Genomic DNA, 20,308 nt, shown 5'->3' on the forward strand with positions numbered 1-20,308 from the left:
AATTTAAAATATCTGCAAACAGAAAAGTAGATATGCTACAAACAATTGAAACCGCAGGAACAGAAGTAGGCCATTCAGTCCCTCGAAGCTGTTCTGCCATTCAATCAGATCATGCCTGATCTGTAACTCAACTCCATGTCTCCACCTTTGTTCCAGCAATGAAGATTATGAATAGAGAATTAGAACAATTGCTGACACTGAAGCTAAACTCCATACATGTGCTAGATATGTAAAAGTTGATGAAACTGCATTATATTCCAGGGTAGATTTTCTGAGTCCTCACAATTGTAAGTTCACGAGCAAACCACGAATGCATATTGCAAAACAATACCAATTTTACAGTATGAGCTTGTCACGTGTAAGGACTTAAAAATCTAGTCTTCCAAATCAACCCAAAAAATCCACATGGAAAGTCAGGGGTGAAACTTTACCTAGCACAACTCCTGCTTACAGAGCTCTCTAGATAGTGTTGTCATTTGGATTTCTAGTCATAATATTGCAGAAGTTTAAATGCAGAGGGAACCATCATTAGCTGAACTCACATTATTGGATATGATTAGTTAGGCTGTGGGATCCTTCTTGCTGTTGATTTCCAGTACAGAAACCAGCAAGGTTCATTACATGAAGTTTCTGTGCTTTTATTGTACTACAACTCCGTCTAACCTTACAGCACAAACTTTAATACAATTGCCTGAATTGCTACATCCACCATCCAGAGATAACAGTGAATTCAAATTAGGTCCAGAAAGTGCAAATCATGCAAGTCCTGTTTGCTTTTATGTCTCTTCCAAAGGTTTACTAGAGATCAGAACAAGATGTGTGATTGTCATTCATACTTCAGAAACAGGGGGGTGGATTTAATGGAGGCAACAGGAGTATCACCACCAGCTAGAAAGCCGGCAAGAGCCTTGCATCACCTCTTTTAGGGAAAGCCCACCAAAATTTAGGGCCACATAGACACTTAACTCAACAGCAGTGAGTCTTCCCTGGGATCAAGGACCCAGGGAGTTGGAAGTCCTGCCTGCCAAGAGCTGCCGGCCAATCAGAAGCCAGTATTGAATAGCAGTGCCACCAGGGAGGTGGTGGCTGCAGCTGGTACAACACCCACGCAAGGCAGGATCCCAGACAAGAAGTGAGTGATGGCCGAAGGGGTGTTGCAGGATGGGGGCAAGGGCAGAGGATGGTTCTCCCGCACAGAAAGGAGGATTTCCCCCCACACCTTCCTGCTGCTGAGTCACTTAATCAGGCACTGAGTTCCTTGGACCAAGGGACCACCACAGGAGTCCACAAGAAACACAACACAGGTTTGGCTTATCATGCATCCTGCAAGGCGAGCCCCCTGCCTGGTATTGGGATAATAGTAGCAGCAGTGGGTTGAGGCCCTTAAGTGGTGGTCCACAAGGGCCTCAGTTGGCGGTGGGGCAGAAAAGCCATCCACAGGGTCCCCACCTGCCACCTTCCTGCCTGATGTATAACTCCCCACAACTCCCCCCCCACCCCACCCCCCGCCACCAAACTCACCATGGGGGAAAGCATTAAATTGGGCCCAAGATCTTCCTGTAGCACCTGAGGGTTTTTTTTTTCTATTTTTTCTCTCTAGCTTAATTAGTAGAGTATAACAAACCAATCTAAGAAGCAATAATAAAGATCATTTATAGCAGTCTAGGTCACACCAAAAGGCTATCCTATGGTTTTTACAGATAAAATCTATGTTAGCATTGAAGTTATATGGAGAACATAAAATATATTCAAAGCTAGATTTACTCTAGTTTAAATGTAAGTAGTCATATGAGCCCTCAAATTGACTCACCATCATAATGGACAAGGTCATAAAATTAGCTAAGAAATATTAATTGGAGATATTAACTTTAACAATTTTCTGTATTCCTTTCAGCTGGTTTCTAAAATAACTCTACTTAAGAAGGGTATCCAAATTTCATCAAACGCTTTGAAGGACCGAGCCAGTACAAATGAGTTAGGGAGTCACCCACCAGGATTAGATGTCTGCCAATGCAATATATTTGTTTGCCAATAAGAGCAAGTCATATGCCCTTATGAGTACACAGCCTGCCAATATGTGTAGGGTGCCTGCCAACACAAGTTTCTTCTCTATCACCATAAGCAAATAGTTTGCCACCGTGAGTGAGTCACTGTTAGTGCAAACGAGAGTCTGTCAGCACATCTGAGTGCCTGCTACTATTGTGAGTTGAACTAACCAAACAAAAGTTAAGTAGGAGAAACAATTACTGTGTTTCAGATTATACTAAGTTCAATTTCCACACACATCAAGTTTAATAATTCTTAAAATTTCATTCTTCCTATAGCGTAATCAGCATTTGTTATTCAAACTAATATATCCACATTGCAAATGAAAACCAGAATGCTAAGTAATAAAAAATGAAAAGGATTCATGTCTTAGTTCCAACTCAACTGCAAGAGAAGTACTGATATCGGACCTTTATAGAGTTACCGATATCAGACCTTTATAGAGTTATTGACTCTTTATAGAGTTACTGATGTCAGGCCTTTCTAGAGTTACTGATGTCAGACCTTTCTAGAGGTACTGATATCGGACCTTTATAGAGGTACTCATTTGGATCTTTGAGTTGATTTTCTGGTCAGTAAACTTGAGGCCAGAAATTTAATTAGATATGGGGGCTGGGCGTCATAATTCATGACTTGTCTGTTCCAGCTCTGTTGGAAGTAAGCACAAAATTTTCATGCTGTCGTCTCCTCATCATCATGATTTCCACATACAGCCTAGTGCGTCCCATGATGCTGATTGGCTGAACGCACAATTGGGGGTGCCTAATAGCATGTGAGGTTAACAGATGTTCTAGTTAGTCTCCAACTCTTAAAGGTAGCCTGTTCCTCTTAAAGAAAAGCCTCATTGGAACATTCAAGCCTAAAAACAACTGGAGCAGAAACATTCAAGATAAAGGAGCATCAGTCCAGGAAGAGAGCTCTAAGATTCACCGATGATGTTCCGGAGGCACTCGTGGTGGAAGTGGATAGAGGAGAGAGGCTATATTTCCTCAAAGGGCCAGGGGGTCTTCAAGGCATTTCCTCGAAAGAGAGTGGGAGATTGTGACCAGGGAGGTGAATCCCAAGGACCTGGCAGCAGTCAAGGCCAGTGAATGCATCCTCACATCACATCTCACATCAGACCACCAGTCTGTCATGCTGCCAAATGCACCGAACTCCCATCATTCACCCAGCAGCACTCATGCTTGATATTCACATATGCCATCTCATCCACACCTTCCAATGGTGCCAACCTCATACCGCTCTCTCTGCCTCCACAGATTTCCAGCTATTCACCTATATCAGGGACATCACTAGACACAGTGGCATAGAATCACTGGCATTCTGCTCTCTGTCTTGCAGGAAAAGAGTGCCCATAACAGGAGGGAACAACAGAAGATAACGGGGACACCACAACTTTATCCACTCACCCCAAGGGAGGAGATGGTGCTCTGCATTATAGGGCTGGTGGCAATGGAATCCATGGCTTCCAGCATCCCCAAGAACATTGGAGATGATGGTGAATTACAGCTTCATGTCCCTTCTCAACTCATCCTTAACCCAAGACCTGCCATGAGTTAAATACTGAAGATGGTGTGACCATGGACCTGCTTCTTTTCTACCTATTCCCCTCCTTACCCTAACCCTCAACTTCTGCTTTTATGCTTCTGGATACCCAGGATCTGCTACCTGGCCAGCCACAGCGCAGGCAGGCTGAAGAGAAAAAGGAAGCTCAAATTACTTATAAGGAAACACTGTCTCTTGATATCACAATTCCATTCACCAGCTCAGATATTGACACTATGCATATCTTAGAGACTAGTTTAGAGTCAGGATTAGTATGTGGTCAGTCAATGGGCACAGGTGGGCTGCAGCCAGGCCTTGGGGAAAGGGTGCCACATGTGCCAGCTTGCGGGAGGATGAGGTCACACACAATTTCGGCTGCAGGTGACTGAACTGAGGACTTTTATGAGGCTGCCTAGAATAGAACATTGATGAAGATGCACACCAAGATGCTTGGGGCATTGGTATGCCTGCCACAGAGCCTTCCGTCACTGTTAAGGAACATGGAGAAGTCCAGCTTCAACATGGCAAAGGGCATTGTACAAAACTTGGAGCCCAACCTTTCCACTGTGGAAGTGCTGACTACGCTAGCAGATCTGACCATGATGGAGCATCTGGTGGTCACTGTCTCTGCTTCTGCTACTGCAAAGGCAGAATCCACAAAAAGGGCTGCTTTGGTTAGAGAACTCCCATCAGTTCCACAGGGAAGTCCCAACGGTATCTAGTGCCCATCAGGCACTTAAGTGACCACCATCGGGCCTTCCTTGAGATTCAGGGTCCCAGCGGTGGAGAACCAGCCCATCGAGACCTGCAGGCCAATTAGAGGACGGCAGGTCTCCATTGCTCTTCATGCACCAGCGGGGGAGGGGGGAGTGGCAGCTGCCAGCAATGCAGCCATCAGAGGCCAGGATCGCCAAGGGACCCCAGGCCAAAAGTGCGTGAAGGCAGGATGGGGTTCGCTGGTTTGGGGTCACAGGAGAGGGGTCATGGGGGTCGAAGAGCAAGGGCAGGGGAATGGCTTTCAGCAGGCACCCCCACTTCCATCAGGCACTGAGCGACCTTCCCTACGGGGCTACCGGCAAACCCAACAGCATTTTATGGACAGCTGTTTGGAAGTGTGAAAAAGCCTTTAATCCCTCAGCCACCAATAAATTGTGTTGGGCTCAGAAATAATGAGCATCAGTGGCTCATTAAGGAGCCTAATTGATATCACATCGCCAGTGACCAGGAATCCTGTGTCAGCCCATTGCACCTTCCCACTTAATGCTCTTCATATCAACTACCCAACTCCATATCAACTACCCAACACTTCAAGCACCGCCTGGCCCACATGAGGCAGTGTCTGCAGATTGCGCATTGGACTTGTCAGCCATTTCAGAACCCATTGGATCAGAGTGGAAGCAAATCATCCTGGATTCCAGAGAATTACCGAAGAAGACTGCCTAAGAGAAAGAAGGTTTGGAGATTCTTACCTGTTCCACTTTGATCATCTATTCCGACTAAGCTCATCTTTACAAGGGTGGTGGTATTTTGGCCAGTTGTCGCAACTTCCTTGATCTCAGACACTTGTACATTGAAGTGACATTCTTACCTCTGCATGGTATACCCATTCAGTTTTACTTCTATAACCTCTTTGTTCCTGTCCTGAATATACCATGTATCTGTAAAGTACCAGGTAAATGTTACTTCAGAGAAGATGAAAGAAAACAAGAAGAGTCTCCTTCTGGCTAGCAAAGAGAAATTATATTTAGTGAAGCCAAAGACAATCTAAGAGAGACTGCTGAGAGATGTGTCAAGTAAAATTACTTTGAACAGTCCACAGGCTTTCTGGGAAATCTCAAGTTAGCAAAGCTTAGATGCCTAGATGTGTCAGTTCTGCTTTACAAATCTGCTTACTTTTCAGTCTTGCTGCTATAAAAGAGTTCCACACAGGGCAAGATAAGCTTCCCAGCCACTTTCCAGAATTAATTCAAGTCCTGACTCGTTTTGAACAGAAGTCTTTAACTTAAAGTTGAGACCAGATCAGACAATTGTTATGGCTGTGTGACATTGTAAGATAGCTATATTTTAAGCAGTCTCGTTTAATTCAAGGTAAAATAGAGCATGTAACCTCCTACTAGTTCTGCCAGCGATAAGCCAGTTTGTCTTGGTTGCCATTGGGACCTGGGTCCAGGTCAAGTCCTATTGAAATCCAAGTGCCACTTTTAACATCTAAACATAAAACCATACAGCTGGCCTTGCTATTGTAGACATACCCTGGACAGAGAGAGAGCAAGAGGGCGAGAGAGAAAGTCCCAGAGAGAGAGACAGGGAAGCAGCAATTGTTCTGAACCGTAGGGTGAAAGGCTGTTGTCTATTAGTGACATAACCAAATGTGAGTGGGAGCACATTCTCTGGTCAAAGAGACGGAACTCATGGAAATTAAAGGACACTGGAAGATTTTCCCTGGCATGGTTGGGAGAAGGAATTGTCGGAGTGGGCTTTGCTGTTGGAAATCAGTTCAGGGATTCTCAAAAGACTGAGGGAAACAACTTTCAATAGTCACTGGACACCAGAACTTGGCAAGTCGGGGAGAAGCAAGCCTGTCGGAAGCTGGAAGTAACTTTGAACTGGTTCCTGTAAAGACTACAATTCTGCTTTGAGTGTGGCATAATGTACAAACCTGGCATGAGGTTATCGGTTGTGTTAAGAAATTAATAAGAATACCTGTCCTGTAGTTTAGAGTATTAGTTGTCTACTAAGTAATGCTCAGTCAATATAGATTTTAATTTGTTACAGTAAGTCTTAAAACTTGGAATTGTATCGTGCAATTCCTTTAAGTTGGTCACTTGAAATTCAAATCTCTTTTTTAAAAGTTATCAGTCTCTCCAGGGATCATAACACAATTTACAAGGCATTTTTCCTACAGCCCAAATTAAGGAAGTAAACTGAAATTCAAACCTTTTCCACTCAGGAACAAATGCTCATTTGCTAGGCTCACCGTATCATTCATATTATTTCTAAACAGTTTTATCTCTTTTTTACAGCTCCACCAATTATTTCATTGAATTTCAAATCATTACCAAATGGCCTGAAGAAGGTTCAGTGCATTGCTTCGAAGGGTAAACCAGCTGCAACTATTACCTGGAAAGAGGATACTTTTGGAAACTCCACGCAGATTTTTGTTGATAATGATGATGGTACCGTGACTGTGGAAAGTTACTACCATACAGCCATCAACTTCACAGAACAAACACAAACCTGCATCGTAAACCACCCGGCATTTAATGCAACTCAGAACCTTACGATTTCCTTTGGTATGTTTGTATTCTAGTCTTTTTAATCTAAACCTTCTGCCTATGAGAAAATATAATGATTGGCTTTGCAAAGTATATTCCTGCTATATGTACAACAGATTTTCCATAGATAATATAATTAGCAGAATATAAATTGAAGAGGCTAGAAAGAATTTTGTAGCTCTTTGGAAAAATAAGCCCTCTCCTTTAGGGTCTCTCTATTGCAAATGTTTTATGAGATATAATAGTGAACAATTTGTTGTTAATATATTGGCAGTGAATTTTCATGGGATATTCCCATCCATTCCCTGTAACCTCAGCACAGAGCCATGTTTTAGGGAGGAAACTCATGCACATACAATATGCGCCACTTCACTTTCTGAGGAGCTCTGTGTCAGGAGACTGCATTACATGCAACAAGCTATTAGCTGCAATACATTCAGGAACAGGGCCACAAGCTACTGTGAACATCCTACAGACTGTTATTGTTAACAGATGAAGGCCACCATTGCCCTGTATATTACTGGATCCTTCCAGTCAGTAATGGGGGAGGCAATTCATCTATAGTATCAGTCCACGGAGCTGTAAGGGCCTGCATTCACCAGGTGACAAATGTCATTCTTTGTAGTGCTCCTGAGTTCATGAGTTGTTGCATGTCCCATGCAGAACATAGGCCAGAATTTTCTGCTTGACATGTTGGGGGCGGACCCCACACATCAGCGTGTAAAATGATGCACGGTGACGTCGGGCGAGGGTCCCAACGTCACCGGGCGCCATTGTGATATCCCGCTAGGCGCGCGCGCGATGGAGTTCGACGCGCGCCTGCCATTAATTAACGGGCTGGTTAAGGCCCTTAAATCGGCAATCGACACCGATTTTCAGGCAGATGGGTAAGTGACTTTTCAATAAAACTCATCCACGGGCGGGATAAGAGGGCTCAGTGCGGTTGTCAATCTGGTCTGTGAGTATTTATTGCAGAAAGTTTTTTAAACTTGCCTGTGTGATCTGTAGCAGTTCAGATCGATTTTCAATAGCTTTCTGTGTACTTTGAACCTTCAGGTCAGCACTCTGCAGTCAGGAGTCTTTATTGGGCCTGCAGCTTTCTGGAGGCCTCCCTTTAGCCTGGGTATGGGTTGTGACATGTCCACTGGAGGCAGCTCCTCTGAAGAGGAAGGGAGGGCTAGAATAAGGAGGAGGCCAAGAGTGCACAATCAGCCTCCAGGGGAGTCACCTTTGGGAGTACAGGCACAGTCACAAGGGGCACAGGGCCAAGAGGTAGCCCAAGGTGGAAGGGGCCGCAGAAGATGCCACTATCCTGCTGCCAGGGTATACAGGCGGAGAAGCAGCTACCTCAATATGACCGAGGTGCAGTGCCGAAGGAGGCTCCGACTGTCAAGGGGGACAGTCAACTATATCTGTCAGATGATTGGCCCTGAGATCTCTCCTAACTGTGTGGGTGGACACCCCATGCCAGCGACTCTGAAGCTCACAGTTGCCCTCAACTTCTATGCCTCTGGCTCCTTCCAGGACTCGGTGGGTGATCTTTGCGGTGTCTCCCAATCAGCTGTCCACACTTGTGTCAAGCAGGTCACAGCTGCTTTGTTCAGGCGTGCATTGACCTTCATCCACTTCCGCTGGGACCGAGCCGGAGACTTTGCGGCAATTACTGGCTTCCCCCGTGTCCAGGGTCCTATGGACTGTACACATGTGGCCATCAAGGCGCCAGCGGGTGAGCCCGGTGCCTTTGTCAACAGGAAGGGCTTCCACTCCATGAACGTGCAGATAGTGTGTAATCACAGGATGCTGATTCTGCAAGTCTGTGCAAGGTACCCAGGCAGCTCCCACGACGCCTACATCCTCAGACAATCCCAGGTGCCGGGGCTCTTCAGTGCTCCAGCCCGGCTGGATGGATGGCTGCTGGGTGATAAGGGCTGTCCCCTCAGAAGGTGGCTCATGACGCCTCTCCGCCATCCAAGAACAGAGGCTGAGCGGCGCTACAGTAGGAGCCACAGCACCGCAAGGGCTGTGGTGGATAGAGCCATCGGTCTTCTCAAGATGCGCTTCTGATGCCTGGACCCGTCAGGGGGCGCACTCCAGTACCCCCCAGATCGTATCTCGGTGATAGTGGTTTCATGCTGCGCTCTCCACAATCTGAAAGGGGGATCGCAGTGGATGATGAAGACGTTGACACAGTGGATGCGGCTGCACACGATGAGTCCAGTACTGAGGAGGCACAGGGGAATGATGAGGGGCTGAACGCTGACCCTGCACTACACCAAGAAGGCAGGGACACCCGGGAGACTTTAATCCAACGAATCTTCAGCTAGCTCCACACAAATGGAACAGGAGGACCAGCCTTGCCTGGCGTTTCCACACTCGGCACTTAAGTGCTGCATCTGCCACATCATCAGCTGCAATTAAGGGCTTTGGACACAAACCTCAATGTCCACTCAAACACTCATAACATGTATATAAAACATACAAATGCAGAACAAAGGAGCCACTCTCAGCCATGGTAACACATCTGGTTTTAATTTTCTCCATCATAAGATCACACAAAATGAAAGCAAAACATTTTTCAAGCATAAACAAATAATAATTCCCTAATCTAGGGCCAACACAAAAGCACCAGTGAGAAACCTTTGGTCTGCCTAAGGTGACTTATGCTTACGTTTCCGGGTGCTATGTCTTTGTGCTGCCCCATTGCTCAGTGGCTTTTGAGACAGCCTGCTGACTCTGCTGTCCCGTTGCCTGTTGGCCTCGATGACCTTGGCAACCATCCTCTGGCCCGTGGAGCCTGTGCTAGTCCCGCCTGGGAGGGATCTGCCAGGTCCACAGCTGGCATCTCCCCAGTTGTTGCAGCCTCACCCGATGAAGCTTGCAGTTGAGAAATGCACTTCATGGGAGAGATGTGATTGGAGTGGAGAGAGTGCAGAGGTCGTTGGAGCTGGAGAGTTGGAGTTATGAGGAGACATAGCATAGACTGGGGATATTTCCCCTGGAGCAGAGGAGATTGAGGGGTGACATTATTGAGGTTTCTAACGTTATGAGGGGCATAGATAGGGTCAACAGAAAGGAACTTTTCCCCTTGGTGGAGGGATGAGTAACCTGGTGGCATTGATTTAAGGTAAGGGGCACAAGGTTGACGGGTGAGATGATGAGGAACTTTTGCACACAGTAATGTGGGACGCACTGGCTGAAAGGGTGGTGGAGGCAGAAATCCTCCTAACATGTAATAAGTATTCGGATGTGCAGTTGTGATGTCATGGCATACAAGGCCATGGGGATAGTGGTCGTAAATGGGATAAGGTGACTTTGGAAGGTGGTTGACATGTACATCTTTGAAGGGTCGAGAGCCCTTTGTCTATGACACACACCTCTGACTCTATCACTCTGTGAATGAGCAGTGTTGCAACAATAACATATCAAACAATCATCAGTGCTCTGGATGGTGGGGGGACAGAGCGGATGTCACTGTGGACCTCAAATACCTGGCCATTCCACCCCAGCCTCACCGACACCAGTGGACTTGGGCGCATGGCGCCTCTCAAGCTCCAGGGCCTCTTGCTCAAATCAACTTAAAATCATGAGCTAGGCCTAGCTGCCTCCAGTCCACGAACGCTCACAGACATTGTGAGCATTTTTCTCCTGCAAAACAGAGAAAACCATTCATTGTGGCTAATCGCACATGTACTCTGCACACGCACGCTGCACCCCAACCACAGTGGCCCATATCAGGCCTCCAGTGCCTCCTCTCCACACTACTGCTGATCAGTCACACAAAGATAGTACGCCTGCTCCCAACCCCCCCTAACGGCCACTTTGGACACATTCTGCATTCATCACTTTAGGAAACACACGGTCTTGGCTCCCATAGCAAGGAGGCGTAACTATGTGCAGCGTCGAGGGCAGCAGATGGCTCTTGGCCACGAGACCTTGAGGTTCCCCTTCCACAATCTCATCACCGTGAATAGGATATGTGTTCTGAGTATGCGCCTAGCTGCAACTCCTGCAGGTTGCCCCCAGACAAGTCATGTGCGACTAAGAGCAACACATGGTGTGGGGAGAACTCATCTCCTCATGACCCACTGAGGCTGATGTAAGCATGGTCACTATCTGCTTGCCCACCCAAAATACGAGAAATGCCCAACATGATTCAATGCAGTCTTGACAGTAGACTTTGTGGGAGGGGTGGCCCTCAAAGGCTAAGGCTACCTGCTGGGTTAAATGCCCAACACCAACATGGTACTCACTCTTCCAGAACGCAACAAATCATTGAAGCACTAATGGCAATGGATCCAGGTGCGCCACACCACATCACAGGAGCTCACCACCTCCGCCACTTCCTCCCAGGCACGTTTCGTCATGTGGGGCGGCCTCCTCCTTCCGTCCTGGGGAACCAGCACCTCCCACCGTGCTGCCACCTCCTTGAGGAGGGCAGCAAGGCAATCATCAGAAAAGTGAGGGGAACATTGGCCCACCTGCTGGACTACCCTGCAGCCTGCCCTGCTCCTGTAGCAGACCCTACAGCCTGCCCTGCTCCTCTGTCCTTCCTTCCAGAGTGCCCTGCTCAGCAGACCCCCCTGCGGTTGGTTCTCCAGGTGGCCATTGTGAGCAGCCTACAGGACGCTGCCAGGCGTTCTTTTAAACAGACTGCTGGGTCACCGCTGGACCCGGCGATCTGTGCACGCCCGCTATCCATGCCTGCCCGCGCAAAATGGCGGCGCGGCCCTGATCACGGGCATCGATTGGGTCTGCACCCATCTGCATCTGCTCCTGCTCCACCTGCCTGCCAAATGGAAAATTTTGGTCATAGAGACAGGATCATTCGCTTTATAGGCTTGCTAGCTTTCCTAGGGCATAGGGGCAAATGATGGGATCATGTGGCTCCAAAGTTCCAACTTTACCCCACTGACACACATAAACAGAAAGGAGTTCTGCTTGCTGATTGCGAAGATTATCTGTGGGACCCAGTGAGTGATACATGCATATCAACACCTAACATACAGGAAACTGTGAGGATGCATTCATCCTGCACCATTCAGCCATCACACAGCTATTTAGAGTGAAGAGGTAAATTATAAAAATATTTTATCCACATTATGCACTTTAGCAAATTTCATGTAATGCATTTATCTAAGGCATTTTATTCAGAATGCAATGTGTTGCTGCATTTCTTCCATGTACTACCAGGAAGTGAGATTTTCTCTGCTGTAGTGCCATCATAAATCCACTCATGAGAATGTCTAAAATTGCCTAGAATAGAATCTATTAATAGTTCTAGTTTCATTGAGACATGATTAAAAGTTTGTTCCACTGCATACTGCCAATGTCAGTCATGGCTCTGTGGTAATATAGTTTGCTCTGAGTCAGAAGGTTATGAATTCAGGTCCCATCTAGAGATTTGAGCACAAAATCCAGGCTGACACTCCCACTGCAGCACTGAGGGAATGTTGCACTGCTGTAGTGCTGTGCACATAAAACCACAGCCCTAGCTGCCCTCGTAGGTGGATGTAAAATCCCATGGCACTTTCTTGAAGAAGAACTGGGAGTTTTCCCTGGTGTCCCAGTTAACATTTACTCTTCAACCATTAAAACAAAGAAAAAGATTATATACTCATTATCACATTGCTATTTATGGGACATGCCCTGTGTAATGATAGGAAAATACATCATTGACTGCAAAGCATTTTAAGAACATAAGAAATAGGAACAGGAGTAGACCATTCGGCCCCTTGAACCTGCTCCGCCATTCAATAAGATTATGGCTGATCTTCTTGTGCTTCAATTTCCACATTCCTATTTACCTCTGATAACCTTTGATTGCCTTGCCTAACAAGAATCTATCGATGTCTTAATCTGTCTTCAATGACTCCACACCTACCTCCTTCTGAAGCAGAGAGTTCCAAGGTCGCAAAACACTCAGAGAAAAAATTTCTCCTCATCTCTGTCCTAAAGGAGCGAACCTGAATTTTAAAATAGTGCCCTTTAGTTCTGGATTCACCCACAAGAGGAAACATCCTCTCAACGATCACCTTGTCAAGGCCGCTCAGGATCCTGTGCAGTTCAATCAAGTCAACCCTCACCCCTCAGCCCAGTCTGTCCAACCTTTCCATATAAGGCAACCCACTCATTCCAGGTATCAATCTAGTAAACCTCCTCTGAACCACCTCCAATGTATTTACATCCTTCCTTAAATAAGGAGACCAATACTGCACACAGTATTCGAGGTACAGCCTCACCAATTCCCTGTCTAACTGAAACATGACATCCTTACTTTTATTGTCAATCCTTCTTGTAACAAAGGATAGCATTCCATTAGCCTTCCTATTAATTGCTGTACCTGCATACCAACTTTTTGTGACCCATGTACTAGAACACCTAGATCTCTCTGCACCTCAGAATTATGCAGCCATTCTCCGTTTAAGTAATACTCTGCTTTTTTATTCTTCCTGCCAAAGTGAACAACTTCACATTTTCCCACATTAAACTAAATTTACCAGATCTTTGCCCACTCACTCAACCTATATCCATCTGCAACCTCCACATGTCCTCTTCACAACATACTTTCCTACCTATCTTTGTGTCACCTGCAAATTTAACTATCATGTCTTCGCTCCCCTCACCTAAGTCATTGAAACAAATTGTAAAAAGTTGAGGCCCCAGCACAGACCCCTGTGGGACTCCACTCGTCATATCCCGCCAATCTGAAAAAGACCCATTTATGCATACTCTCTGTTTCTGCCAACCAGCCAATTTCTATCCATGCTAATATGTTACACCCTACACCATGCGCTTTTATTTTCCATAATAACCTTTGATGTGGCACCTTATCAAATGCTTTCTGGAAATCCAAGTACAGTACGTCTACAGGCTCCCCTTTATCCACTGCACATGTTACTCCTTCAAAAAACTCCAATAAATTGATTAAACATGATTTTCCTTTCACAAAACCATGTTGACTCTTCCTGATTGCCTTGAGCTAAGTGACCAGCTATAAGCTCCTTAATGATCATTTCTAACAACTTCCCTACGACAGGCTAACTGGCCTATTGTTTCCTGTTTCTACCTCCCTCTCTTCTTGAATAGAGAGGTCATATTTGCTACTTTCCAGTCTGATGGAACTTTTCCAGAATCAAGTGAATTTTGGAAAATTAACACCAGTGCATCGACTACCTCATTAGCCACCTTTTTCAAGACCCTAGGATGTAGCCCATTGGGACCCGGAGACTTGCCAGACTGCAGCTCCATCAATTTGCTCAGTATCATTTCCTGAGTGATTTCAATTTCACCAAGTTCCTCTCTCCCGTTCACCTCCTAATTTGCAACTATTACAGGAATGTTTGTTGTAATCTCTGTGGTGAACACAGAAGCAAGATATATATATATATACTACTTAATAACTACATTAACTACATTCATTTCTTGGCTATTTTCTGATTATCTACTATTAACTCCCCACTGTCACCCTCTAGAGGACCAACACTCACTTTACTTACACTTTTCCTTTTTAAATACCTGTAGAAACTCTTGCTATCTGTTTTTACATTTCTAGCTAGATTCCCCTCATGTTCTAATTTCTTTCACCTGATTAACCTTTTAGTTATTCTCTGCCATTCTTTATATTCTGCCCAATCATCTGTCCTGCCACTTATCTTTGCGGAGTTGTATGCTTTTTCCTTAAGTTTGATGCTTTCCTTAACTTCTGTAGATAACCACGGATGGTGTGTCCTCCCCTTAGAATTTTTCTTTATTATAGCAATGTAGTTATTCTGAATACTCTGAAGTATCCCCTTAAATGTCTGCCACTGTATCTCTATTGATCTATGCTCGAGCCTAGTTTCCCAGTTCACTTCAGCTAGCTCAGCTTTCATCCCCATTTTGAGACGTTCCAGAGTTGTGAAGAAGCGCCACATAAATGCAAGTGTTTTTTTTCTAAAACTGTGGAAATTATTTTTTATAAATAACAATTTAACTTTTATACCAGGACAATAATTTTTTTTACATGTTTTTTCTCTTTTCCAAATTTCCAGTTCCCTTCTCCATCATTTTTAGAAGATGGCTTCAGCCTTGTACTTTTTAAACTACTTAATAACTACATTTATTATTGTATTTTTATATTTTATACATTCACAGCCTTGGCTACAGAAGAAAATACCACAATGATGTCACTGCAAATAAAATTCAGTAAGTCAAATTACCAAGAACCTATCTTCAGATAATAGCGCACAATTTCTTTGTTTCCATAAGATTTCCATATATTTTGCATTAGCTCCTAACTGTTGGGGTCCAAAATGAGATCCTATTCAATATAATTTAAATAACAAATTTTATGGAACTCAATCTGAAGCAGAAATAATCAGGGTGTTAGTCAACCTGCACAGAATGATTGAATTTACCCTATAATTTTGATTTATTGACAATGCTCTTGCTGGGGATTACGCAAAAATAGTGTTAATGCCAGAATTATCGATTGGTCTTTAATCAAGTTTACCAGCAAAATTAGCTCTCATTGTTGTCCACAAGGTTTAATGCTCATGTGGGTGTTTTATGTAAATCATGTCAAGAGGCAGATAATTTCTACCATTTATTAGTTCAGGAATGATATTAAGAATAACTTAAAATAGACCTTTACAAATCTATTATACCTGTAATTCCCTTCTTTTGTGAAAAAGGAACATGATTTCAAATGCACTATTTTGTTTGCTGCAAGTGGAGAACCTAAATATTTGGACAAATATGAGGAACAGCCCACACATAGATCATAACTATTCTGGCTGGCCATAAGGTCTTGTGATCACCCAGCCAATTATAGATGCCAATATTTGACTGGTAGTGTTAGCACTAACTGAAATCAGTTAAGGACTATGACAGGCATTTCATGCCATGCATTTGTCAATTTTTGACCTTGCTGTCCATTAAAATGAATGGGGTGCTGGGGGAATCGTGAGCTGAAAAAAACAGTTTAATTGGCAGTCATAGATTATTATTTGAGTTTTGGTAATGTGTTCATGCAAATAGTCAGAAATAGTCCTGCTAATATTGCATTGCGTTAAAAATAAAATGGATTTGCCTGTTCATCAAGGGATGATAGTAAACATAATAAACATAATAGGTTGGATTGTTGTAGAGTCAGAAACTCCAGGGACCTTTAAAAATGGTGGTCTAATCTGGGATTCTTGACTCCATTCCTAGGGTTTCCGATTTTCAACAATGTTTTTTAAGGGTTTGGCTGGTTTGGGTCTGGACTCTCATCCTGGAATGTATAATGAGGCCAGGCATCCATTAGAGTATGGAAAAACCCAAGCCCCAGGGAAAACATTGCTTGACTGACAGCGCTCGCTCTCTGATCTATGCTGTCAATTGCTCAATGTTCATTTACACAAGATAAAGAGGTTTTAAGGGCTTACAGTTTCTGCTATTGATACTTTAAAGGGTCTGGATGACTGACCCTTAATTGGCCTATTGCAAAAAGGAGGGTTTTTTTTAATAAACTGGAAAGTTATCGATCAATAACTGTTTTTTTTAAAGCTTTTTTACACATCCTATTCTAACTATAGGGTTAATTGGTTCTAAACAGTATATAGTGGGTAGATGGCATGGAAATGTCATATCTTGGCATGAGGGGCATGATGAACAATAGAGAGTGGGTGAGGGGAATACCTTGGAATGGGGGGCATGAGGGGCTATAGGGGATGGGTGGGGGGGGGGGCATACATCGGCATGGGGGCATGAAAGGCCATAGGGGCTGGGGGACATAGGTTAGCATGGAGGGTATGAGTGGCCATGGGTGGAGGGCATGAGGTGGCAAGGACAAGGCATGGGGAGTGTGTGGGGGATGAGGGGGTGTCAGGGGTGTTTTTTTATAACTGGGACAAAGTCCCACATCACAAAGGTGGGCCTTTTAAATGTACCTGGCAGCCCCGGTGACTGCCTCCAAACTTTTTCCTGGTGGGTTGGCCCAACTGCAGCTCAAACCTGCACCCTGAGGCAGATGGCCGAGCTGGGAATTTTACCACCTGAAAGATGAAATTCCAGCTTGATAAACGAATATTAACCTGTGTACAATTCTGTAACTGCTGTGGAAATACTCTGGCATCATGTCTGGCAGCATCTGTGGAGAGACAAACAGAGTTAACTTTACTGGTTGATGACTTTATGCCAGAACTGGAAAAGTTAGATGTAAAAGGTTGTAAGCAAGTAGAGGCAGGGAAAGAGGCGGGTGGGGGAGTTTAGGGAAGAAAGGTGAAAGACAGGAATCATTGAATGACAAAGGGATGGTGCAATGCAAAAGAAGATGGTAGTGGAACAAAAGATGAGTCTCGAAGAGGTGTAAATTGGAATTGCAGAATAATCAACAAAGCTGCTGTATGAAGAAAATGGGGAAAGAACTATATTCTGAAATTATTGAAGTCAATGCTGAGTCCCAATGACTGCAAAGTACTGAATGGAAATATGAAGTGCTGTTCTTTGAAGTCATGGTGCTTTCAGTGTAGGAGGCTGAGAACAGAGGGGGAGTGGGATAGAAAATTAAAGTAGCAGGTGACCAGAAGCTTGTGGTCACACTTGTGGACTGAACTGAAGCATTCCACAAAGCATTTACCCAAACTGAGTTTGGATTCCTTAGTGTAGAAGAGGTCACAACGTGAGCAGTGAATGCAGTATATCATCTGGAATGAATGTTTTGAGCCCTGGACAGCGAGGAGGAAGTAAAAGGGCATGAGAAGGTGCTGTGGGAAAGGGAAGGGTGCTGCTGGAGGTGATGAAGGAGGAGACCAGTCTGGAAGCTACTGAATATTTCCAGAAATTTCTGTTTTATTTCAGATTTTCAACATCTGCAGTAGTTTGTGTCTGTAATTAGCTTGGGCAAGTTATGTGTATCTTTTTTTTCTTTGGCAGTTTTAATAATATGTGCTTCAGCCTTGGCTGTTACTGGGACAGTTATATTGGTGATATGGATCGTGAAGAAAAAAATGAAAAAAGTATCAAAGCCAGGTAAGCACAAAAAAAATTCTTGGAACACTAAGGGGGAAAAATTAGATAGCACCCAAAAATTGTTGTGGGGATCACAAAGTGTGATTAAGCCTTGCCTGTTCCTTTTGATGCAGGCAACATGCAAACTCATTACCATGACTCTGGTTTGCAGTCAACAGCTGAGTGGCTACATGCCTCAGACATGGGTGACAGCAGTCTGAGCAGGCTGACTGATAGGCATCAGCAAGGACACTGGCAGAGTGGCAGTGGAGGGATGACAAATGCTGCTATCCTGAGAGACAACAGCAGGTTCGTGCTTCATGGAACCATTGCCAGTTGCCCAGGGGGTCCTTTCTGCTGCTGAACACGTGTTCAACCGTGCAAGGTTAAGAGAAGGCATGAACTGAAGCATTGAGGTCAGAAATGTCACTGTTGGCGTGTAATCAACATTATACTGGCTGACATCATGATCTACCTACTCTGCATGCTCCGAGGCACGTTCCCAATACCCGCTCTAAAGACGTACACAAAATAGTCACTGGCATGACCCACTCCAATAGTGTCCGTACGCTGCACTGTAACTATTTTGGTACCAAACGGCCCTTACGGGTGCTTCACAATTGATTTTGCGGCATAAGTTTTCTAACTCAGCAATGAATATATTCATCACATTGTTAACTAGCATCAAGCTGTGATATTTTTAACAACATTGCAATGGCAATGTATAATCAAATGAACTAATCTAGCAGGATCAGAGCCCTCCCGCCTATGTGCAGTCAATTTCAAGTGCATAGATATGTAACCACTTAAAAACACCGCATTTCTCTGTAAATTATGGGGACAACAAAAAGACAGCTGCTAACTGTAGAAAAAATGGCAACCTATTTTTATCTAAGGAATATTTGTCAGATGACTATTATTGAAACTAAAGAGATACTTGGAAGAACTGAACAAAATAGGTGTTATTGCCCTTTACTTTAAAAGTACAGAGCAAAATAGAGTTGAAACACTGGGCCTGAAACACATTCACAGGTGAATGTACATCAGTAGCAAAACAAGAAGAGCAAAGATGAGCACAGCAAAGCTTCATGCTGGCAGCACTAAAATTAAACCATTTTCAGTTCAGTTAAAATATTCGATTCAGTTAAAATACCTCACCACCTTCCAATAACCAATACATAGACTGTTTTGACACAATTTATTATTGGGTTCTTAACGCACCTAGGCCCAATGACAGAAGCTGGTGTGGAAATTTTGTGGAAACAGTTTACTTTTTAGCTAATTAACTGCTGCATGAAAGGCCCAAGAGGCACCCAATTCTGGAATGCCACATTTAAATGGCACTCGTGCACAGTTTTCTCAATATCTGTCACCCAAGATTGCCACAGATAAGAAAGCTGTGCCCCAAAAGGGAAGAAGATAGCTGTGCCCAAATTCAGTGATGCCTTCCTAGAACACCTGCTGGATGCAGTGGAGGCCCGCCACAATCTCCTCTACCCCCATGCTGGTGGGAGGAGGTCAACCAACCTCACCACTCTGGCTTGGGAGGCGTGGCAGCAAAGGTCAGTGCCAATGCAGCATAGAAGAGGTCAGCTACTCAGTGCAGAAAGAGGGTGAATGATCTCATCGATGCTGCCAGGGTAGGTCAATCATTTCATCACTCTCAACTCACACACTCACCAGCCCAACACCCCATCACTGGCATCTCACACATTGCCAGCTCAAGGGACAACACAACTCACTCTGTCACACACACTTTCACATATCCATCTGGCCTCAGATCCTCTGGAGTTCGCATCCTCTTCCCATCCATGGCTGCACTCAACACCCACACATGGCAGGCATCCTTATCATCTGCCCCGGCATGTGTCCTGCTCATAATCGCCATCTGTCTTTCCACAGGACAATTATTCAGCCCATCGTATATGCACCAACTCTCTAAGCATTTTAACTTAGTGCCAATCTCCTGCCTTTTCCCCGTAACCCTGCACATTGTTTCTATTTAAATAATCATCCAATGCCTCAATGAATGCCTCAGTTGAACCTGCCTCCACCACACTTCCAGGCAGTGCATTCCAAACCCGAACTACTTGCTGTGTGAAAAAGTTTTTTCTCATCTCACGTTTGCTTCTTTTGCAAAACACTTTAATACTGTGCCCTCTGGGTCTGTTTACGAGCAGGAACAATTTCTCCCTATCTATTCTCTCCAGACCCCTCATGATTTTGAAAACTTCTATCAAGTCTCCTCTTAGCCTTCTCGTCTCCAAAGAAAACAGTCCCAACTTCTCCAATCTTTCCTCATAACTGAAGTGACTCATCCCTGGAAATATTTTCGTAAACCTCTTTTGCACTCTCTCCTGTGCGTTCACAACTTTCCTGTAGTGTGGCACCCAGAACTGTACACAATACTCCAGTTGAGGTCTAAACAGTGCCTTATATAAGTTCATCAAAACCTCCCTGCTCTTGTAATC

At 44.6% G+C, this 20,308-nt stretch overlaps 1 protein-coding gene across 1 annotated transcript in view; it reads left to right on the forward strand.

Moving 5' to 3' along the window:
- The window catches only part of LOC144691948 (cell surface glycoprotein CD200 receptor 1-B-like), a 65,622-nt gene that overhangs the window by 33,115 nt on the left and 12,199 nt on the right, over positions 1-20,308 (forward strand). The window contains exons 3-5 of the mRNA XM_078560513.1: positions 6,615-6,884; positions 15,000-15,050; positions 17,763-17,858. Coding sequence (XP_078416639.1) covers positions 6,615-6,884; positions 15,000-15,050; positions 17,763-17,858 — 417 coding nt within the window. The remainder of the gene's footprint in view (positions 1-6,614; positions 6,885-14,999; positions 15,051-17,762; positions 17,859-20,308) is intronic.

Source organism: Cetorhinus maximus, chromosome 16, assembly GCF_964194155.1.
Source record: "Cetorhinus maximus chromosome 16, sCetMax3.hap1.1, whole genome shotgun sequence".
Taxonomy (NCBI): domain Eukaryota; kingdom Metazoa; phylum Chordata; class Chondrichthyes; order Lamniformes; family Cetorhinidae; genus Cetorhinus; species Cetorhinus maximus.